Below are 24,133 nucleotides of genomic sequence, written 5' to 3'. Positions count from 1 at the left end.
TAAAAATCAAATTGATATTAAGATAACTAGAGACGATTGAGAAAATTTTATGGCAATTAGAACACTACAGATGTTTTTAATTAGATGGGTAATCTTTGTACAGAAGTAAGGATCGATGATGTGAATCGGATCAAGAAAGGAAAATCCCAGATCAGATACACAGCAGCTTAAACGATGCTAAAAGCTTCAATGATACAGACAACATTTTATAGCCCATGGCCGTCGAATGAACCCAGTCTAAATAGTCTAACAAAGTAAGGGTCGATAAACAAAAGGGGAGAGGGTGGGGGAGGGAGCAAATTTCTCTTCAACTTACCACCATGTTCAGAATTTTTTTTTCTTTTTCAGTTTAGTGTTTTTCCCGATAAAATAAGATAGAAAAAACAGAAGAAATGTGGAAAAGGGACCATTAAAAACCATGATGATATGAAGCAAGCACAGCATCGGCATCATCAGAGGCATAAAGCAGTGGCTTGAAGATCATCACCGGTTAAATCCACGACGTCCATCGGAGGCGGTAGGTTAAGATCGAACGGCAAGGCTCTACGGAAAGAAGCAAGCACACAGACCTCATCATCATCGACAACCGAGGACGACGAATCGCAGTCGCTATGGCAGTCGTCCGGCGAAACTGGCTGCACCGGCCTCCGTCGAACCATCGACAGCGACGACAGGGGATTAGAAATCCGCGGCCCGCTAAACGACTCCACGGTGGAACTCAAGCTGCTGGACGTAGGCCGATTGGCCTGCACACAGTCAATCTTGCCAAAAGCGTTCGAATCGTGCAAATCCGGCGTCGATTGGTAAAACGGAATCTGTTGCTGAATCGAAATCGCGGATGGATGTAAGGGGAAGTTAGTTTTGGCCTTGGCTCCACGGAGAGAGCGAGCGGCAGTATCGTACGCCCGAGCGGCTTCCTCGGCGGAATCGAAGGTGCCGAGCCAAACCCTAGTCTTCTTCCAGGGATCTCTGATCTCAGCGGCGTATCTCCCCCAAGGACGCTTCCGAACGCCTCTGTATCGGATCTCTTTGAGAGGATTCTCGGGCTGCACGGTCGATTTTGGCACTTCTCTCGCTGTAAATGGATCTGAGGGTCTGCCTCGCCGCATGGATGAAAGCAAAAAATCTTCGAAACAAAATGAGACAAAGGGGAGAAGAAAAAATTGCAGGAGATGGTAGATCGCTGAGAGAAAAAAGAAATCGTTAGGCTCAGATTTTGGACTACCACCTCCTTAAGAACTCGAGTGTTAATTTTGGACCTCCATTTTTGTGTCTGGTTTCTCTTCTTCTTCTTCTTCTTCTTCTTCTTCTTCTTCTTCTTCGTCGCCCTCAATCTCTATAGGGTCGGTTTTATCTCTCTCTCTCTCTCTCTCTCTCTCTCTCTCTCTCTCTCTCTCTTCTCTCTCTTCTCTCTCTCCGGAATGAGAGATCCGGGTCGAGGTTCATTGCTTCGTGTAATTTTTATCTTTTTTAAATTAATTCAATAGGGGTAGTAAAAATTAAAAAAGCATGGTGGTGAAATGACCAAAATACCATTGGCTTGCCTTCTGCAGGGGATGAACGTATATGCAAAAAAAGACACACCTGTCTTATACGTACACTCGACCATAACCCTAACATCTATTTCGTGTTTAAAATATATATATTATCGGTTAAAAGTTCGGGCTTGAATCTTCACTCACATGTATTTTTTTTATCGTTTTCTAGAGAAAAATAATGATCCATACCGTAATAATCTTTTTACCCTCTACCATTTTTAACTTTGTTAACTATTGAGAAGAAATTCAAATTTTTATTAGTAAACCAAAGATTAAAAAAATTAAAATAAGTATAACAATATTAAAAAATAATAAAGAAAGAGAGAGGAGGGGATGTTTTTATCGAGGAACATTATAAGGGCTCAGGAGAGAGAAAAAAGTATAATAGTTTCAGGTTTTTTCTTTAATTAAAACAAATGTGGTGGTGGAATTAAAATCTAAATTAAGACGTTAATACGATATGTTTAGAATTTGAATGAATTTATGCATGATACAATAGATAGGTAGATAATCATGCACGCTTTGATAAGTCTATGTGTTAGTGTCAAAAGGAGCATAAATGTGATTTTTTAAGATATAAATAACTTAGCAGGGTGATGCACGATATAATTTCAATTCTAGAAAAATTAACTTCTTCACAGTATTGGTTATATCTTCTTAAGTCATTAAGTGGGATGTGACATGTTGGATTAATGTGGAGGGCGACGATACGCTATCAGGTGTGCTCTCTATTCCAATTACATTCAATATCTAGCATGTCCACCTTTAAACAATTTTGAAGTGACTTCAATTTGCTTTTGTATTTTATCATTTTTCGATTTTTGTGGTGGAATTTGGAACAAATAGTTATTCGTCTCATATTGATCGAGTTATCAAGTTTTCTAATCTTACTTGGACAAAACTCTTAAATACCTAATTTAACTATGATCTCTTTGAAACTACGTAAGTGGGGCAACAAATAAGTGGATATGCACATATCCCACATGTAACCAAACACAATTCATTTCTCGTCTTAAACTCAAAGACTTCCTCTTGAACATATCTTTAAAAAGTTATTTAAAAAGGTTATTTTAAATTCAACCCCAAAAAATCAAAAGGGATATAAATTCAAATATTTAAAAGTGAAAATAAAACCATAAAAATAAAATTTCAATATTAGTAATATGGTAATAATATTAGGTGTAATAGGTCCTAGTAGTGACACGTGGGACCTGTAAAACCTTAGGTGTGGGACCACCCAAGTGCCTTTGGGTAATGTTAGGCATACTGTCTTCCGAAGTAGGTTTTCTTCCACTACATGGTCGTCGTGTCCTTCCAAAGATGCGATTATATCTTTTTCTTTTTTGTTACCTAATTAAATTATGTTTTGAAATTAAAAAAGCATATCTAAATTGTTGAGGTAGGATTTGGATAATAAAAAAAAGATCATCTAAAATGCATCTCACGCTTCAATCCTTTCATTTCTTCGAATTGGTCTGAGTGGATCTACTCGATTGAATCAGGTTGAGTCTAGTATGTTGATCTTGCCGTTCAATTTGAATGAAATAGTCCGATTATTTCCTTTACTTTATTTTCGGATCACACCCTAATAAAAATCAAAATTCTACCTTGATTTTTTTTAGTAAGAAAATAAGAGGTTAACTTGGACAATGGATAACTCCCTTTTTTTTTCCATCCTTTTAAGAGTTTGAATTTCAAATTTTCATTTAGAAATACTTTCTTGTTTGTTTGTTTATTTTACAGGTTTCCTATTTGAAACATTTCCGTACAAAAAGAAATTGGATTTTTCCTTTTTCTTTCGGTTGATATCAATATTTATTTATTCATTTTTATTATTTAATATTTTAATGGTTCTTTCTTATCTTCTTACGGTTTTATTTTTAGATTTTTCTTTTTTCTTTTTCTGATATCAAAATATTTATTTATTTTTAATTATTTGGAAACAACAGAAGGAGGAAGGTAAAAGGCTTAACTATTGAGAGAGGAAGTCAGAAGAATTTTATTTTTCTTAAAAGGAAAAGAATTTTATCTTGAACTATACTTAAATGGACTACGGAGTAGTTTTGACATTTTTTTTCATACCATAAAACTGTATTTTAAAATAATAACTTAGCATCTAGTTAAATTTTAATCAAAATTATTTTTTATTTTTTAAATTTATTAAAATAAAGACACGCAAGTATTCCAATTTCCATCTTACACCTTAATTTTTTCTATATAAACGTTAATCTAATTTTTTTAGCAAATATTAGAGGTAATACTACATTTTATTAGTCTAAATACTACATGTATATTATTTTATAAAACACGACATAATAAATGAATTGATGGATTAAATTTTATATATGTACACATATTGATATTTTAACTAAAAATAAAGTAAATTGACTTACTTTTTTTAGTTCGTGATTTAAACCTTTAATATTTTAGTTGGTGGTATATGTCTATTCACTGCATCGGGTCAGTTGCATCGATAATACATACTCAATTATTATTACAGTCTATCTCAAAATTTTAAAAGAGTTTTTATTCAAAATTAAAAAATGAAAAATCAATGCTCCAAAATTAGAATCTTGATTTTTTAATCTATTTTCTTCTGACATGGCATGATAGCCAATATGGATCAAATACTTCTTAAAAAAGTAATAAACAAATCTATCCATAAATATTTAACTTTTTTATCAATCGTATTTATTTATCCTAAAACATCCTGACCCTTTATTCATCGGAAACTAAAATAAAAATCAATTGGAACAATAATATTATTTATTTGAGACTGTTTACTAATGAATAAATCTATTGAAATTTTCAAATTCAATGTTTTAACGTCATCCCATCCATTTTTAGTCTCATCATTCATTTTCTCAATTTTTAAGTTAAAAGAATTAAAAAGTTTAATAAATGTTAATACGTTTTCAAATTTTGTTAGATTTTTAATATGAGTTTCCTTTCACCCTAAAATCATAATACGAGTGTTAACCAGATTTTTTTATTTTGTCATTATTGTAAAAAAATATAATTCAACTTCACATATCCATTTATATTTTAAATCATCATCACACCCTGGCGATCAAACCAAAAAACCATTTGGTTTGGTATTGTCACTGATATTTTAAAACTATAATCAATGTACATTAAGTAATTATTGATTATCATAAAAAAAATCGAAAAAAAAGAAATTATTGATGAAACAATACACTTAAAGTTAATAGTTTAATAGTTTAATGAGTTCCCTCTCAATCGTCCGGTAGATTGGTTAGGGGAACATGGTGTTCATTGTTGGACAATAAAGGACAAAATAGGAACCAGGAGGTAAAAAACGTTGTGCTGTGGGCGGAACCACTGCCTTGAAAGCAAAATCGGCACGACCTCGGTGCTAAATCGTTTTACTGCCGGTATGCTCCCCAAGGTTAACACAACCTCCAATTCAGACGTTCACTCGTCGAAATAGGAGTGGAATCAATCTCGTGCTCAGTTAAGATAGTTGAGAGAGGTGGAAAAGTGAAGGAATTGAGTGGAGATTGAGATGAATGGGATGATCTGAAATGGAAGGGGAGTCAGCTTTTTATAGTGACGTGGTAGCCCAAAATAGAATTGAATTTTTAAAAAATAAAAAAGGAAAATCAGGCTCGAGCCCGACGACGGCGCACGTGTGGGCCTTGATCTTGGTTTTCCTCGCACCAAGTTTATAAGCCAACCTACTTCCCAAAGGTTATTCTTCCGATGTGTGGGACAACAAAAGGTTTTAATATTTGTCATTCCCAACATTCATGTCATACATCCTTCAATTTGGTTTGATCTTTTCCCTTCGAGTATTCTTTTCCTCTGTCAACAGGAATTGTTCTATTTTCATGTCCTAGTGGCAGTTTCCAATTAATGAAGTGTTTTTTTTTCCCTAAAAAAAATAGTTTAATGAGTTACCTAATAATATTCACGGTTTGATTTTGGTTTTACCTAGATGCACATCTAACGGGAATCTCGAATTTCCACAAAACTGACAGCCCCTCAAGGTAGATTTTTATAATTTTGATTTCGGTATTTTCAAAACATTCATTTGTGTCTATGTACTTTTAATTTAACTTTTGTTCATTTTAGTCATCATACTTTCAGAGCGTCTATTTTGGTCTTGTACTTTTTAAATGACCAATTTGATCTTTATTTACAAAATTTTATATACAATAAAAACTCTTTAATACAAATTCATGACTACATTTTAATAAATTTAGTAGGTGAAGTGTCATACTAAAATTATGATCGAAATAAATATATGAAAATGAAAATGAATGGATTAAATGGTTACTTTTAAAAATTACAAGAACCAAAATGAACATTTTGAAATTACAATAATTAGAATGGACAAAAGGTGAGAGTAAATGGATCAAGATGAACGTTTTAAAAGTACAGGTACGAAAATGAACCAAAGTCGAATATGGACTAAAATAGTATTTAAACCAAAAACTTTAAGATTTGACCAATACCACATGACCAAATTGAAACTTTTAAAATTATAGAAATAAAATTGAAATTTTGGAACCGTTTATGATTTATTGTCTCTAATTTTCAATTTTTGACAAACATGAGAATTTGAATATAGTTGTTTCTGTTTCTCGTTACTTATTTAAAAAATATATATTTTTAAAATGGTGTAAAAATTTTAGAAGCAAGAAAGTCAATGCTCGTTTCTAATTTTATAAAGAAATCTAACAAGTTGACAACCGTTTATGTTTTTTGTTTCTTTTTTAGAAACACTGTTAGAATTGTATAGAAATTTTGAAAACAACATAAATATGCTTGTTTCTTGTTCCCGTTTCCAATTTGATCCAACATAAATAAAAATTTTGTTTTATAATTCTTGCATTTTCATGGTTGTTGAACGTCATGCAATTATATTTTTCTTTTTTACACGAATTATATTTTTCTTTATTAAAAGATAAAACAAAAACAAAAGGAACCAGAACAAGTTTCTTGTTTTTTTTTATTTTATACAAAAAAATAAATAAAAATATTATTTTATCATTTTTTGAAATGTATCATTTTATCATTATTAACTTCATAATAAATATTTAGAAAAACAGATATAACTTGTATGCAACTTTTACCTTTTTAAATTTAAAATTTTAGAGAATAGAAAACGATAAATAATTACGAAACATATTTCTATACCTTTTAATAAAAAAATAAAGAAATAATTATTAAACATAATATTTTATTTTTAAAAAAATAAAAAACACAAATATTACCACATGAAAATTATAGAAACTAAATTCAAATCTGACCCGGAGTAAAGAAATAAAAAACCCACCATCGTGGTATTAGTCTGAGATGAAATATTATTATAAAAAACCACGTCGTTTTGGTGGAGGTAGAAAAAAAAGAAATTGGAGGGAAGGGAAGGGGGCCCACGGGGGCATTTTGAACCTCGCGAAAATAACCGGGCGGCACGGCGTTTGGGCCCAAAATTATTATTAAAAGAAAAAAGAGAAAAACGATCCACGATACTATGCGCAAGGGGTGGGGCCCACGACTGGACCGACAGCTACAGATGCCATCTGTCAATAGGAATCCAATAGGCCATCAGCACGTGTCAGTGAGAATTCCGTGTCCACAATTTCAAATCGGACCTCCCGCCCCCTTTGACTGGGTGGCCCCGCCGCGTTTCTCCGACGCGCAAAGGACAACGTGTGCGGCGTTATCCTGGGCCCCACCTTCCTGTTTGTAGATCAAATTCATTTAATACAATACAATACTCAACCCCATTAAATTTTTTTAAAAAAATTATTTATTCTCTCCCTCATTTTTCATATTTATTTTTATTTACTCTATGTTAATATTTAAAATTTCCTCAAAGTTCTATTGTAATATTTATTGGGTGAGTTTTGAGTACCGAACTTGTTTATTTTGTTTCTAGTACAACAAACATGAGGATATATCAAATTTTCGATATCAAGAGAAGGAATAAGATACCTCGATCGTTGAACTATGTTCGTATTAACTACTAAACATGTCTTTTGTTCTTTTGAATCGGAATACGTATAGAAAATTAAGTGTCAGCTTAAGTTGGATATGAATATAGATTTTAATAAAGATAATTAATAAAATTAATCAACAATCACTTTTTAAATAAAATTTAATGACCAAAACAAAATTTTGGAAAAATTATGATTTGTTTTAACTAATATGCTTATTGTATTTTTAACAAGAAAACACTCTTTTCTTCACAAAAATTTTATCAGATATATATTTTGAGATAAATAAACGATGGTGATAATTTTAACCTTCGATCTTATAAAAAAAAATATATATATATAGTTAATTCTTCAATCTTATATGATATTGTTATAATGGGAATTTAAATAAAAAAAATAGAAGAAAAAAACCAATAAACTTTTGTTGATGCATGTAACACATCTCTACAAATTACTCATGAATTGAATATAGCTTGAGTAATTATATATATAAATTTTTTTTTCTTTTTTTTTTTTTTGGCAAAGGGAGATATATCATATTTCAAAATTAAAAAAAAAATACACATTCAATATTATTTCTGCAAGACATAAATAAATATTTCTATTTATAGGAGTACAATTCATTGGTCAATTAAAAATTTACTATTATTTTCAGCCAAAGAAAAGACTACTTATTTAGGAGGAATTCTCCAACCATGGGAGTCTCCATTTGTACAGTAACTGCACATTTTCTTCCGACTCTAAACATATTTAAAGTCACTAAATAACTTTACAAGTTTTGTATCATCCAAATTTCAAAACTAGAAACAACTTAAAAAAAAACATTATTCTTTTAAAAGTTGGCTTAAATTTTAAAAATAACAAAACTTTGAATGAAAGTAATATTTGTAAATTTAATTTAAAAAATTAAAAAACTGATTATTAAAAATGATCCTACATTTTCTTAGGACAATAAGATTTTAGACATATAAAAGAGAGAAATATTTTTTATAGCCATAAAAATTTAACGATGGCCAAAAAGTTCTGCTTATCCAAAATTAACCAAGAGAGTACTTTATTTCTCGTTATATAAATATTTTCTAATATATCTCTGTATTTGTATGTATCTATATTAACCAAGCAATTTGAGTATCTTTTTTATATATATATAATTATTTTATATAAAGAAATAGACAAAAAATTAAAAACTGTGTGGAGTACACCGACACATAAAGAAAAAAGAAAAAAGAAAAAGAGAGAAAAATAAGAGGCGGCTTAGAGGAAAGGCGGGAACGTAAAAAGGCAACGGCACCGCACCACGTCACAATCCTACCTCTTGAAATCGGCTTAAATGATTGTGCGACACTTGTCCTAATTCGATGTAACAAATCAATTGAAAAAACTAAAAAATCTTGAATAATTTCGAGTCACTGTTCACATTTTAGCAGAAAAGTAATGTAAGAAAATTTCATTATAGAAAAATTATACAAATACTTGAGCATGGAAATTTAATTCCAGTATAGTATATTAACTAGACAATTTTGGTATGACAAAGTGGGAATGTTAAAAGGTAACAATATGGTATCCAAGTATATCTTAACAATAGTATGATATTGTCCGTTTTGAGCATAATTCTCACGACTTTAGTTTTAGTTTCACCAAAAAAAACTTCATACCAATAGAGAGATAATTGTCTTCATCTATATGCAATAGATCATGCTCGTCCCTAGTCAATGTGAGACTTTGTTTACATTTATCTTACAAATCCAACAAGTGGTAACAAGTTTCTCGCTGTTTGGGGAATGGTATACTCGGGACACGTGGAAGACCCCTATTGGTGTCCCAAGATGACTCATGAATCACGCCCAGCTCGGAAGGCCGAGATGCCCGCCACCAACGCCGAAAAATGCCAAGTGTGAGGGCCGAGGTGAGCCCAGCTCATGTCCGACCCACCGGGGAGCCCGGTATGGGCCGAGATGCGCAACTGTCTGCGGCGTGATTATCGGGCGTAACCGTCGGTCCCGAGATTACCGGATGTAACCGACGGTCCCGAGATTACTGAATGTAACGGTCGCTAGATTAGCGGGACCGCCACCCATAAGTAGGGGACCTCACTCCCCGATCAGGTACGATGATTTCTGGCTTCGAACTAGACTTGGAATCCGACCTATACTGACTTGATCGTCGGAGTGCTCACCTTTTTGTGCAGGTCCGCCCAAGTGGTCAGGTCGGTCCGGAGGCCGGGTTCGAGCTACAACCAGAAACACACTGTTGTGCAAATCTTTGCATAAACACTCGCTAAAAAAAACTATATATAAATGAAACTAAACATAAAATCTAAACGACTGGTTTGAGCATGTAGTCATAGACAAATAAGGAAAATATTTGGTTCATCGATGGAAGGATTAAATCTTGTCTTCACTGTCCTTAAAAAATTCACAACTCATTAATTTTTGTAAAAAGTCGCTATTTTTACCTGAACCAACATGCCCAAGATGATCTTTGGTCAATATGTATGAGGGAGGGAGAGTCAGGTTGTTCATTTTTTTTAGTACAACATGTAGGAGTAGCGAACTCACAATCTCTTGGTTTGAGATACATGCCAATTACCGCTGAGCTATACTTACTTTGACGGGTCGACGGGTTGCTCATTTGATCACGTCCCATTTCCTAATTTCTACCCAGCATTTTCCAACCAATCCACTCTCCAAATCCATATCAATAAAATTTCCACATAATGCTAAATATATGTTGTATCCCTTACAGTTGTTTTTTTCCTTTTTTTTCCTTTTAAATCTTTTATAATTGGTTTCATGTTGTTTAGAAAGTAGACATAATAAATTATACTATTTTTGTATAAGTGGATGTGAAAATCGATTGATATAATCTTGTATGAAGTGAGATTTAGTGAATCGATAGAAAGTTAGATGAATAATTAAGTCACTTTAAAGAAACGTGTTAAATTCTTAAAAATTTAGAGAAGGATAAAATTTTCTCCCCTTAAATTGGTCTAGTTTCTTTTCCAAAATTTTAAGAATCATGAATCAAATTAAAAAATATTTAAAACTAAGAAATAAATTTAAAACTTCTTTTTTTTTGACTAAAAATTTAAAACTTCTTAAACAATAGAGAATTCATCAAAACACACGAACACATACTAAAATATATATTTTTGGTGCGAAAAAAGTAAAAACGGTACAGTATAGTACTTGATAAGTTCTTTAAAAATAAAACCGAGTTAAAATGTTAATTTTTTCAATTTGAGAAGCTTCAAAAGGAGATATTTACCTAAGTAAATTCTTGGATTTTTTTAAAAAAAATAATGCGTTTTTTAAAAAATATCACAGAAATAATGTACTAAAGAAACTAATTCAAAAAATAGGCAGTGAGATGGCCGCGATTTTCGGTAAGTCGCACCCAATGGACACGATTTAGCTCAGAATCACATCCAATTACCGCGATTTCTACACCACGTGGCGATTCAGTTTTTCTTAAATTATTTTCTTTTCTTTCACGGTTTCTGTTTAAATTTTTTTAGGAATAATCTTAACCAACAAAAATTTCTTTGGATCTAAAGAGAATCTAACTTATATGCCAGCAGTTCTTTTTGGGTGAAATAATATCTATTTTTTACTTTTCCTTAATAAAAAATTTAATAATATTTTTAAAAAAATCAAATTCTCAAGCATAAATAAACTGGGTAGAGTAAATTTTTTTTTTCCATAAAAAAAAGAATTACAACTTGAATTCGGACTAATATATTGACCAAAATTGCTTTCTGTATCTTTTTATAATTTTTTTTTTTTAGGAAACTTTCTATAAAAATCTTTAAAGTATGACTACCTTCTTAATTTAAGAATCTTAAATATGATCGAAACCATAGCCAGAATCAGCTACTATTTTATAAAGATTTATAATTCTCTCTTATTTAAATATGATATTTATTCATTAAATACAAATTTACACGAATTCTAACTGCAATTTATTGAAAACTTTATTTTTATTTACCATTTGTCGTACTATAATTACAATAAAACCAAAACTTATAATTTTTTCGAAAATTTTGAATTTGTTTTAAAAAATCATAATCCTAACCTATAAAATCGTAACAAAATTGTGATTGGTTCTATGAGAGAATAAAAACTACACCAATACCAATAAAAAGGAAAAAAAAAAATAGAGGGGAGAGAGCAAGAGAGAGGCCGCCGTGGGATGTGGCAGCTCTTTGACTTTGACCAAATTTCTATTCTAATTTTGTAAATAGTTGTAAAACCTACTTTAATTTTGGAATTTTTTTATTTAATTTACCTTTCTTTTGATTTTACTTTGAAACCTACGTTATTTGAAATATCTGATAACTACCTTGATCAAAAGTGGTAGAATCCTAGATTCCAATCATCGCTCTAGTTTAAATTGTTATATTCTTTTCGAATAAATAATATTTAAGAACAAAAATATATCTCTCGTATAACAAATAAGGTTTCAATTCACCATCGGAATATTAGTAGAATAAGTAGGTAAATATTTCAACTAATTTTATGAGTCAATCCAAAAAATTTGAAATAGAAGATGACATGTCACTTTTGTCTCTTTTTTCTATGGATATGTCTTTCTTTGTTGGTTTTCTATTTTGTTGTTCCTTTTTTCTTGGTCTTACTTGCATTGGGTGCCTTGATTTGTATTGCACATTCATCTCGAGTCGTGAGATTCTCGCCTTTTTTGTAATTTCACTTAAATTTCTAAGAAAAAGGAAGTAAAGAGAAAAAAAAAACATATAATGCAATATAGTAGTGCGAGGGTGAGAATGTCACATAAAGGAGAGTGACAGAGAAACGATGAAAGTGAATAAATTATTTAAGGAGGTTGGAACAATGATGGACAGTTCTACCCTATTAATGTATAAAAAGCAAAAAACTACCAACTATATTTTAAACTCTATATCAAACCGTTTTTTAAATATTTAAATTGAATAAAATTTTGTTTGATACCATTTTTTTTTACAACAGTGATATAAAATTAAAATAATTATCTTTTTTTTAGTTGAACAACATAACATATTTGGTAAAAGTTATAATCTCAATAATAATGCTTTTAACCAGTCGACATTAATATCTGATACAAGAGAGATTGTGAATTTGTTGAACAAACTCTATGGTAGTTAGACTTCAAACTTTTGATCTGCGTTAAAAGATTATCGAGACAGCTACATTAGGACAGTCACATTAATGTTATTATTTTGGGCAAAGGTGGAAGTGAGAGAAAGTAAATAAGGGAAGAGGAGAGAGAGATGAGATGAATAAATGGGGCCTTGGAATCAAATGGGGAGATATGATATGAAACAGGGTTCCCTTCCCACGTCCACATGAATTTGTACGTAAATCTCTGCCTCCTGCCCCCTCTTACCTTGTCGGAAACCAAACCAAACCCAACCCTATATATATATAATCAATAATTTCAAAAGAATTTAATATAAACAAATTTTTTTAATATAATAGATAGGACAGGAGGATTCGAAGTCATGATCTTTAGAAATAGGCTTTCTTCTTTTAAGCCTTTTTCTTTTTAAAGTAAAAACAATTTAGGTTCAGATTTTTTTTCATAGGTCTTGGCAGCATAATCTAGACACCATTTCCATTTTATATTTCTTAAAAAATGAAAATGGTACATTAATTTACAAAAGAAATTATTCTGCTTTGGTGTGAGAATATATTATTGGATTGAGATGGTTAAGTTAATATCCAATAATTTTGCTAAAAATTATAGGAGAGCTTCATAGCATATCTTTTGCTGTCTTAACAACAAACATGTAGATTGAGATGGTTTAACATGTTGGTTTATCATGTATTTCAAAATCTGCTTTTGTTGTATTATTATTATTATTATTATTATTATTATTATTATTTGGGATTCGAAGCTTGTTCTTTAAACAAATCTTCCAAATTAAAGTAGTCATTCAACTTTTTTTCCTTTTACCAAATTAAAGTGGCCTTCACTCTTTTTTCGTTACTAAATTATAAATGTACGTGAGATTATTTAACTACACCTTTCTTACAATTTTAAATTTCAAAAACTAGAACTATTTTTTTTAAAATTATTTTTTAGTTTTAAATTTTGAAAATACTTTTTAAAAAGTAGATGCAAAATAAATAAATACATAGATGAAAGCCGTGTTTACGAACTTAATTTTCAAAAACATAAAATCAAGAACAAAATTATTATCCAACATGGTTTGAAACACCCATTTTTCTGTCGTTATTATTATTTTTCTATTAAATGTTGACGTGGATATGTATTAGACCCACACGGAAAAATTGATTGAAATATTGAGTGGACAAATATTAGGTGACAAAACAATAGCATGAACGAAACTTTTTTTCCTTCAAAGTTCAAATGCTAAAATAGAAAATTTAAAAGTTTAAGAATAAAGTTCAAATACTAAAGTGAACCTTTTAAAAATTACATAATATAAAATAAGTGGGTCAGTTACAAATTAAACTCACCTAAAAGATGAAAAAGAGGAAACCACTTATTTCGTAAAATTAAAATTAGTTGAGGTGTGACTAAATTACTCCGAGAAATTGTCTTTAAAGATTGTATTCATCGTTACAAGGCCAGTCTCCACCTTTAGGCTTATGGCTGAGCTTCACTACCAATTGATCACAGGTGGCAGCCTCACTTCCCTTAATGCAGTGGTTTGAACTTAGATCACAAAGTATTTTTACATGAAATAAGGTTCATTATATAAAACCATAAATTAAATCTACACCATAAGAAATTTTACGCATCAAAATCTCATCAGATTGCAAAATTAACTCAAAGTCGCATCTCATAAATGAGAACAGATAAAAGGGCTAAAAAGGAAAAAAAAAAGAAAGTGATTGTTTTAATTTCACCTGCACTTTATTGAACACAAAAAATGCCTTCCCCTGCCCCACAACAGCTTACTCATGTAAATGAATCTCCAAGCAACTTGTTTTCACTCCACATTATCACAGGTGAAATTGGGGCATAGGAGGTACAAAGTAAGAAAATCTGTAATTCCTTGACAACATACTAAACAACAGAGTCAAAATAAACAAAACAGCCAGGTTTCAACCAGATTGATCTTGTAAACTTTCTGAACCCCCTGGTGGTAATGAGGATGAAACTGAGGTCGCCTCTTCAGCTGTGTTGTCTACAACTTTTGCGTCCGTAGTTCGGCGTTTGTTGTTTGAAGCATCAGCTTTCTGGACCCATTCAGAAGATTTAGATAACGTCTGGGCCGAGGTTTCGTGTGAGGATATTGATAAGTTGTTGCTGGGGTACTTTAGAAAAGATGAATCAAGCACAGGCAGAGTGAAGCCATAATTATAAGGATATGTTGCAGATGGATGGTCAAATTTACAACTGGGGCCATACTTGCAGAGCCCATACATACCGTAGTATGAACATACAGCTTGCCCCTATATGAAGCGGCCAAGAAAGAAATCAACCACCAGAGTGAAAGATGAGGAATAAAGATTCAACCGATTACTAGCCAAATGGATTTCAAAAAGGAAGAACTCAACAAGCAGCACAGATTACGAGTACTTGTAGTTGATCTGTCTTTTCAGTTTTCACATTTCATTGTAATTGAAAGAGTTCATGATTCAATTTACACTGTAATGGGAGCAGATCAATAAATGTAATTGCATAGTTTTTGTATGGGTGAGAATATAAAAACTTACGGGTCTTGAAGGCAGCCCAAGTGCATTTGTTGCGGATTGTGCAATTCTTTGTTTCGGATGATGGAACTTGCAATCAGATCCATATTTGCACGTTCCGTTGTTCATAAAATAACGGCATTCTGGTTGATCAGGTCGATCAGGTAGCGCTGGAGTTGATGTTGATAAGGCCAAATGCCCATTAGAATATGAGTCATCCAAATTGACAGAACCATAACCAAGATTGGGAAGAACAGGACTGACATTGCCCTGATAGCACATGATCATAGTCACAAATAATACTCGAGGCAACAACATCACTAAACCAAAAAAAATCTGCTCAATTGAATACAAAAGACATACCTAGGTAACTTGATCTAAAACCATCCAAAGGCAACCAACGGAGTTGACATTCTCTCAGGCATTGTGTGCGTAAATAGGTTTTAAGTAAAAATTAACCATGTTTTCTACATAGTTGATAGATTTCCAAAAGGTTGACATAAAAAGAAAATACAACTACTCAGAAAATGATCTCTCTTATCCTATATCCGTCAAAAGTTGAAAATAAAGCACAACAGAAAAATGTTGAACCGACAACACTATCTATTCCCACCCATCTTGACAGGCACATCTAAACTGAAACAACAGGAATACAAATCCCTTCTATCAAGCAAGAGAGAAGAATGCCAATGCACAGAAATGCAAGTAGTTGTGCCAACTAAATTTTAAACAACCAACATAAATATATTCTGAGTTACAGAAATGAACTGGAACATTTGGAACATGCCAAATTTTTATCACGGCTACTACTGTGCTTGATAATCACCGAGCAGACGTCCTCAATGACTCCAAGACAAGGCACAACCACAAGGTTCTTATATACTTCACACGACAAATAAAAAGCAAGATAGATAAAATAGTATCTTTTGTCAAAATGCATAGCATTAAAAATTCATCACAACCTTTGTTCATTCAGACAGATACTAACCATGTAAGTGTTCCAGTCTTGTGCAGCTATGGCACCCTGTGATGGAGAAACCAAGACGGGTACATAAGATTGTTGGCCTTGTACACATGGACCGGGCATATATTGTACTCTAGGCAATGACCATGCAGGAATTCCACCAGAATAAGGTAAACCAGATGAAGGCATGAATGGAGTGCCAGCAGACCCCAAGGCACCAGGTCTAGCTTGAGGTAACATATTTCCAACCGATGATGGCTGGGGATGATTGAACTTACATGAAACTCCAAATTTACACGACCCAGTTCGCAAGTAATAAGGACAGGACTTTTCTTCCTGAGAAGGCATTGGGTTCAACAAAATCATTATAATAAATTCCAATGCCAACATTCTCTTGTATAACCAGTTAGCTAAGAAATAAATATGCAGATAGCATCAAATTGATATCACAGGACTGCACACCTGTCGCATGGGAAGACCTAATATATTAAATGTAACTGGCCCAGCTCCACGCCTATCTCTTGGATGATGATACTTACAGGATCCTCCATATTTACAGGTCCCCGTCTTCAGAAAATACTGCCAACACGAACACGTGTTTGGAAATTAGTAATCGAAGACATCAAAAATTGCAAAAATTGTCACCAAATAGCCCTGAGATGAGTCTCCCATGGAAGGTTTATCTCATTTCACTGCTGAGGAAAGTTTTCAAATCTAGGCAATACTTCATCTAGATTGCTAAAAAAGTTACAAATATGATAGGAAAACATCAACATCTGAGAGACTTCTACTCGATAATAATACCTCACAGTCGGGTTGCCCAATTCTTTCTGGAAGTTCCCCATTATACAGAGCACCCTGTACGATTAACAAATAGCAAAAGAAATGCATTACAGAACCATCAGTAGATAGGAGATCATTAGAACCAGGTAAAGTATGGATGATAAAGTGACAGCAGCAACAATCGAGAGATTCCAATTTTGTTTCAGAAGCAAAAATAACTTATACCTGCGCAACGTAGACAGGATGATTAAAACGACAATTACTTCCATAGCTACAAGAGCCAGTTCTCATATAATATAAGCAGTCAGGTTCGCCGGGTCGATCGGGGTAAGGGCTTGATTCTTCCGCGTCACCTCCATCCTGATTATCACCGATTTCCAACCGCCAAAGCGCCTCGGAGATATCTGATTCCAAAGAGGGAAATTAGAAATCAAGAGATCAAAATGCGATGAATAATAATATGATCTACACTGCACCAGGAACTAACTCTCTTCACATCCGTGAACCGTCAAAAGATGCTCTAACAATTTCACTAATAAAGTCCAAGTAACAAAATCGATATAGCTAGATAAGAAGAAAATAAAATCTCTCAATGCCTCTCATACCCATCGCAAAATCATAAGAGTTCTTCAAAGCCAGATAACAGTGAGGCTCGAATACATTCAACCAGAATCATGGTTTAATGGAGACAGATACGGAAGAGAACAATAAAATCGCTAATTTCATGAAATTTCTTACACACTTCAACACTAGCAAAACAGTTGGAACTAGAAACGCCCGATCACCAAAAATTCATAGTCATTAGAAAGTTAATACAGAGAAATGAGGATCAGATCCTCACAATCCCAGAAAAGTGCATAAAAAATCGTTGAAGCTTCAGTGTTACCAGGGGATTGGTTAGGAACAGCATTCCTCTGAACTTGCAGATTATCTGGCATCGGTAGTAGATATTAAAAAACCTTCAAATGCTTTTCAAATCCAACCAATCAAGCTGAGCAACCTCCTCAAATCTCCCGGGAAAATTCAGACAAAGATAAAAACAAAAAAAAAAACACAAAAACACTCCGAAATCGCCCAAAATTTTTTTTTTAAAAAGGAAAAACTTTAATTAATGGTGTGATCTTCCGCGGATAACAAAGATGATCTGAGTCTGAAATTGAAGAGAGAAACCAATTTAGAAATCTTATAAGGAACAAGGCGAGAAGGGAATCGCGGATAGATTGTGAAGAATCAATGTGAAATCCACTATTATTCCAATTCGATAAATTCCTTTTCTTTTTTCTTCTTTTCCCAATTAACGATAAAACAAGTTTCTTCACGCTCGTGTACGAATAATAAATACGGGCAAGAGTGGTGGAATGACCATTTTGCCCTCGGCGTGCCACTGTTCCTGGTGATCGTAATAAAGCGGTAGTTACGTCGTTAATTCATTCATAAATACAAGGGCGTGTTTGGGTTCCATTATTATCGTTATTATTACCGGTTTTTTTAATAAGTCAACATTCAACAAATTATTCAAGGTATTATTATTACACAACAGAGCATTTTTACATTTTTTTTACTCTATCATACTGTAAATAAATTTTTATACCAATCAAAATATAGTTGTATAATCATATCATGATCTTGAAAATCTATTGGTATAAATTTATGTCACACCAATGTTTCCTTTTCCTTTTTTTAGGTAATAAACTTTGATATTTTCTAGAAATTTATGATCAATCAAATAGCAACACACATGGAATAAAGTTGGATGTATTTCTCACTCTTTCTTTTTCTTTCACGAGAATTATTATTTGTTGTCTTTTACTTCGGTTTTTTTTTCTTTTGAGATATTTGGGCCTAAAGAATCCACACTTTGTACATATAACTTCATTGTGTTATTAATTTTATTAAAAAAAAAGAGTTATTAGAATATTGGTAGTTGAGTAACAAATTGTATAACATATTTAATTCATGTATAACTAAACAGTTGTTAAACAAATATTATTTTCAATTCTTCGTAAAAAGAGCTCAATAAACTTTATACACTCTAATATCCTTGCACAATAGATTCAATTGGGGGCAGGGATGGAGATAAATAATTTTTCTTTCCTGATTTAATTTGAACGACGTGGACAAAAAATATATGTTTGCGCCATTTTGATATCGGCCATATTTGCATCCCATCTAAAATATGTAAATATTTTTAATTATACATTTTAAATTTTATCTTTATAAATTAATTAGGTATTTGTAAAGTTTAATAGCCATAGGCTTCCTCGGCCCTGTCTGACCGATCAATATTCTTACTTTTACCCTACATTAAGTAATACACATAATTGATAAATAGTTCTGATATATTTATATAAAGGTGAAATTATGAAATAAAAATAAATTAAAATTAAAAAAGAGAGGAAAAAAACTACAATCACTATAAATCCACAAAGTGACGTCAAGTCAAGATTGGACTCTTTCAGCACCATTAGCCAAGGAAGACCATGGTTGACTCAGACGACCACTCGAGAAAATAAGTACAGGAATGGAGGGCATACAAGTCTTTTTGGATGGGAGTGGAAAATAAACAGGTATAAAATCATTTGTTATTATTTTATTAATTTTGCTAATTTATTAATCTTTTTTTTTAACTTCATCTAATGTTTTAAAAGATTTAATTTCTTCCTCTATATATTGAATTTTGTTTAATGTTAAGTCTAACAAATTACCACTCACATTAGTAGTTAGTTTTTAATTTTATGAGCTACCATTATGCCTATTTTATCAAATTAATCTAAAAAACTCTTAATTCAACTAATTAAGTGCATTTCTATACTATATCATTATTTTGTTAACTAATTTCAACGTTTTGTGGTAATAATAAATTAATTGAAAAAAATCAAATATATTAAGAATGAAATTGAAACTTTAAAAAAATTATAAACCAAATTGAAAAAGTCCAATATTTTAGGCTTATTTATTATTGTTTATTGTTTATCATTTATACTTGGTTAGAATCCTAAACACTTTGTAATTTTTATATTTCTCATTTGTTATTTTTAAAAAATATTTTTAAAATTGTGTAAAAATTTTAGAAATAATAAAATTAAGAGGCAGGTTGATAACCATTTCGTTCTTAATTTTATGTTTTCAAAATTATGCTAGCTTTTATACAATTTCATTAATAAGTTTTTTTATTATAAATATATTTAAATGTTAGCTTTATAATGTTTATAAACTTGATATTTGAAAACTAAAAATCATAAACAAAATAGTAATGAAACAGAGATTAAATTTCAGGGTTAGACTACCAAATTTTCAGCAAAATACTTTATTGTTATCTTAGGAAGAAACAATAATAATGTGTGAAACATTGCAAGGGAAGTAAGGGTATTTCAGTAATATTCACGGATGCTTCTTTCACCGCCGTTTAACTTGGCGAAAATTTGTCGACGTGAAAGGGCGCGAAGGGGAGGGGGCGGTGGCGAAATGTGGGCCAGAATTTAAGGCCGGGCCCACATAAACTGTCCAAAAACCTTTAAGCGAAATGACAATAATGTTATTAGAAAAACCACTTTATTTTCCAGATTCGAAGGGCAATAGAGTCAATCCACCGTAACTGGAATTTTCTCAAATCCATGTGCCATTTTCCGATTGTCCATAAATTTTTGGAGAAAAGTGAAAAATCGTCGCCGTCAGAGGGGCATCAGAGAAATTTTTGTTTGCCAGAGAGCAGGCGCCAAGTCACGTGCTTGCCCTCAAGGAGAACCAATGAATAAAAAGAGGTCTCCCTCTAAGCGGTTATATATATATATATATATATATATTACCTTTCTTACAAAATAATTATTATTTTTTACAGTACTAATTCTAATTTTTAGTTTGAAAAAAGAAAACTCATATTTTCTCTATTATAAAATTATATTTGTCTGTGTTGACTTTACTTATTAATATCTCAGGGTAGAATTGACATATCATTTCAATTTCAGCTTTTTTTTTTCTTTCTTTCCTGTTCAGACCTTTCGACAATTTTTAATCATCTATGAATTGTTTCTTCGGAAAATATTTTTTAGGGTAATCTAATTTTGTAAACATATATGTATTTTATTTATTATCAAGTATTATAGATTTTTAAAAAATACATATTTACTAGTCTAAAAGTGATGTCTGATAGTAAAAGGAGTATTTTTTTTTAAAAAATTATTTAAGTATAATTGATTTTTCCAAATCACCATTCAAGTGATATCTTAAAAATCAATTTAAAGTGATTTTAAAATTTCCTAAATTCAAAATTTTAATTGGACAAATATGATCAATAGAAAGTGAGGTGATTTGGACGACAAAATGATCATTCCAAACACACCCTAAACATACTCTAAATTATTAATTATTCCAAAAGTGGTCATGGAGAAATTATTTTTACTTTAGAAGTCATCCCGAACACATAGTCAGCCAAGATCAACGACCAGATATTCCAAATTTTAATTGATTACATGCATGACATCGATCTCTATTAATGTCACGCTTTTTTTTATTACACTTAACATTAGATAACTATCGTGTGACATTCATGAACGGATTTAAAATAATACAAATATTAATAAATGGGTTAATGCATATAAGTTAAATTAATTAATTTAATTATCTATTTATCTTAAGTCAAATTAACTAATATTTATCTAATTGAACTAAATAGATAACATACTTCCACACTTCAAAAGTAAAATGATGCATAGATATTTGAAGTTTGTAAATTATATTTATCATTTAACTCAAATTAATATATATGGGTAAAATTGATACTTTAAACAGCTTGGTGGAATAAAACTAAAAGATTAAATCAAATCATTAAGTTACAATTTACCAAACTTCATATCCACTTACGATAATTGGACCAATGAAGTTATAGTTGACTTAAAAAAAAAAAAAACTCCTAGGATAAATAAAAAAAAAAAACTTAAAATTACACGAAATTTAATAATTAAAAACACGGGTAAGATTGATAAATAGAAGAAGTTAGGGTGTCTATGGAGATTCTAAAGAAATTCAAAATTCACACAACAGAATATGTTCTTCAATTTTACTTTTTCAAATGCTTTATTTTTCGCTTTTGTTTTTTTGTTTGGTATCACAAAAAGGATTGGCAGAGACTATATGAGATTAGGATGGAGTGAATATAAATTAAAAATAATTGATATTTAGGGTGACTTGCAAATATAGCAAAAGATTAATAGTTAATTGTAAATATAACAACTATGTCTTTTATTTGTAAATATAACAAAAAATAAGGCTCAAACCAAATAAAAAGAATGAAAAAATCGATTATATCGTTTGCGTTGATATACCTACAATGAAGTATATCAATAATATATTAAGTGTGGCTAATATACTTCATATCAATTATATCAGTGATATATTTTATACTTGGTATACCAATGATATATAACTTGTACATCTAATATAAAGTATATATTTGATATATATGATGGTTGATATTAGATATCTTAGATATATCAACAATATACTAAAATAAATTATATAATTGATATACTTGATATATCAATAAAAAACATGCAAATGTTACTTAAATAAAAATTTTTGAACTTGAAAAATATTTACCAGTGATATACCTAATATGAAATGTATCATTCATATATTTAGTATGACTAATATACATCATATTAAATATATTAATTATATTAGTTATATTGGTAATATACTTTATATTTAGTTACATCAATGATATACTTTATATTTGGTATATATGTTATAAAACTAATATACTTAATTAATATCAAATATACTAATGATATCAAATAAACAGTTCATATATTTAGTGTGATTAATATACTGGATATCAGTTTTATCAGTAATATAGTTTATATTAATTATACCAGTTATATCAATTATATACAGGATTTGAAGTATATCGATAACAAGAGCAAATTTTGAGTAAAACGAAAAATCTGATTTAAAAATCTATACCATATTTGAAAAATAAAAAAGTTAGTTGCTAATTTTTCAAATATAGCAAATCTTTTTGCTACCTATTAAAAACACCTTAATATTTTAAATAATTTATATCCTTGAATTTTTAAAATTTATTTTATTTTAATTAATAAAAATTTAAAATGACTATTATATACAAGAGACTTCAAATTTTACTTAGATTTCATTAATTTGAATATCATACCACGACTTGTTTAATATAACTTCAAACATGTGTATTAACCGATGATGTGACCACATGTCATACTAGGTGAGTATTAAGTGGGTTGAATTCAAAAAATTTAAGATAAAAATAGTAATTTTAATAGCAAAAAAGAAAAAAGTTTAAGACAAAAATAGATAGTTTATTAGGAATCAAAATGAAATAAAAAATAATAATTAAAAGAAAAAAAAAGGGGAGGGTGAGGGTGAGGGTAAAATGGTCCAAAGGGGCCCACGAAAACTCTAACGCAATGGCTAATAAATGGAGGGGTGGGGCCCATGAAAGGGACAGATTGAACCTCCCCCACTCACCAACAAAACAGAGAGAGAGAGAGAAGCAGATTTTTTCTAAAATCTTTACCCTTCGTTTTGTTTTCACACTCTCCCTCCGTCCACTGTCTGTCCTCCACGCGCTTTCCTTGTTTCGTTCACCCACGCGCCATTCGCCTTCTGCCACGTGTCCCAGATATTGCTTCTCCTTGGCTATAAAAGTGAATCTTGATCCAACGCCACCGTTGATTCTATTTTTCTTTTTCTTTTTCTTTTGTTTATAGGTGAACAAGGATTCTTGAACCAATGTTTTACTTTAAGACACGGATAATCCATTATTCGTAATAATGCATTAAAGAAATCAGGAAGAATTTTTTATTTTATTTTTTCCTTTTTCCGGAGGAGTGAGATGAGAGCTAGTCATTTAAATTAATTTTCACTAAATTTTTGTTTTAAGAAATACAAATTTACCGTGAAATGAGGTAGAAAGTATTTGTAAACGAGAAAAAACTCTTTTATGTTTAATGAACATCAATTTGAAGTTTCAGTCAAGTTAATATATTATGTGGTGGTAAGTCAAAAATGATCTCAACGAGATTTGGATAGGCGACAAGAATACATAAAATCATGATATGAAACGACAAAAGATCTCACCTATTGATCCTATTACGAGGATGTCAAAACATGAACTCGAGATGTTTCGATCGTAAAGTATCATAAATCCTCGTTTTTTTTTCCTAATGATATTCAGAAACATCATAATCC

At 31.1% G+C, this 24,133-nt stretch overlaps 2 protein-coding genes across 2 annotated transcripts; both read right to left on the bottom strand.

The window, feature by feature from the left end:
- LOC111017997 (ethylene-responsive transcription factor 3) lies at positions 1 to 1,443 on the bottom strand. The gene is made up of 2 exons (XM_088121131.1): positions 1,260 to 1,443; positions 1 to 1,183 (listed from the first exon to the last, which is right to left on the bottom strand). Exon 2 carries the CDS (start codon positions 1,107 to 1,109, stop codon positions 453 to 455), a length of 657 nt encoding a protein of 218 aa, XP_087977257.1. The 5' UTR covers positions 1,110 to 1,183; positions 1,260 to 1,443; the 3' UTR covers positions 1 to 452.
- Positions 1,444 to 14,361: 12,918 nt separating this feature from the next.
- Positions 14,362 to 18,215, bottom strand: LOC111018110 (zinc finger CCCH domain-containing protein 3). The gene is made up of 7 exons (XM_022294062.2): positions 17,799 to 18,215; positions 17,138 to 17,316; positions 16,934 to 16,987; positions 16,592 to 16,708; positions 16,154 to 16,465; positions 15,190 to 15,435; positions 14,362 to 14,925 (listed from the first exon to the last, which is right to left on the bottom strand). Exons 1-7 carry the CDS (start codon positions 17,848 to 17,850, stop codon positions 14,575 to 14,577), a joined length of 1,311 nt encoding a protein of 436 aa, XP_022149754.1. The 5' UTR covers positions 17,851 to 18,215; the 3' UTR covers positions 14,362 to 14,574.
- Between the last annotated feature and the right edge of the window lie 5,918 nt (positions 18,216 to 24,133).

This window comes from Momordica charantia, assembly GCF_013281855.1.
Source record: "Momordica charantia cultivar OHB3-1 chromosome 2 unlocalized genomic scaffold, Mcharantia_2.0 BLBB01000002.1, whole genome shotgun sequence".
Classification (NCBI taxonomy): Eukaryota; Viridiplantae; Streptophyta; class Magnoliopsida; order Cucurbitales; family Cucurbitaceae; genus Momordica; species Momordica charantia.
Note: the sequence above shows the minus strand (reverse complement) of the source record. Positions and strands in the feature narration are given on the sequence as shown.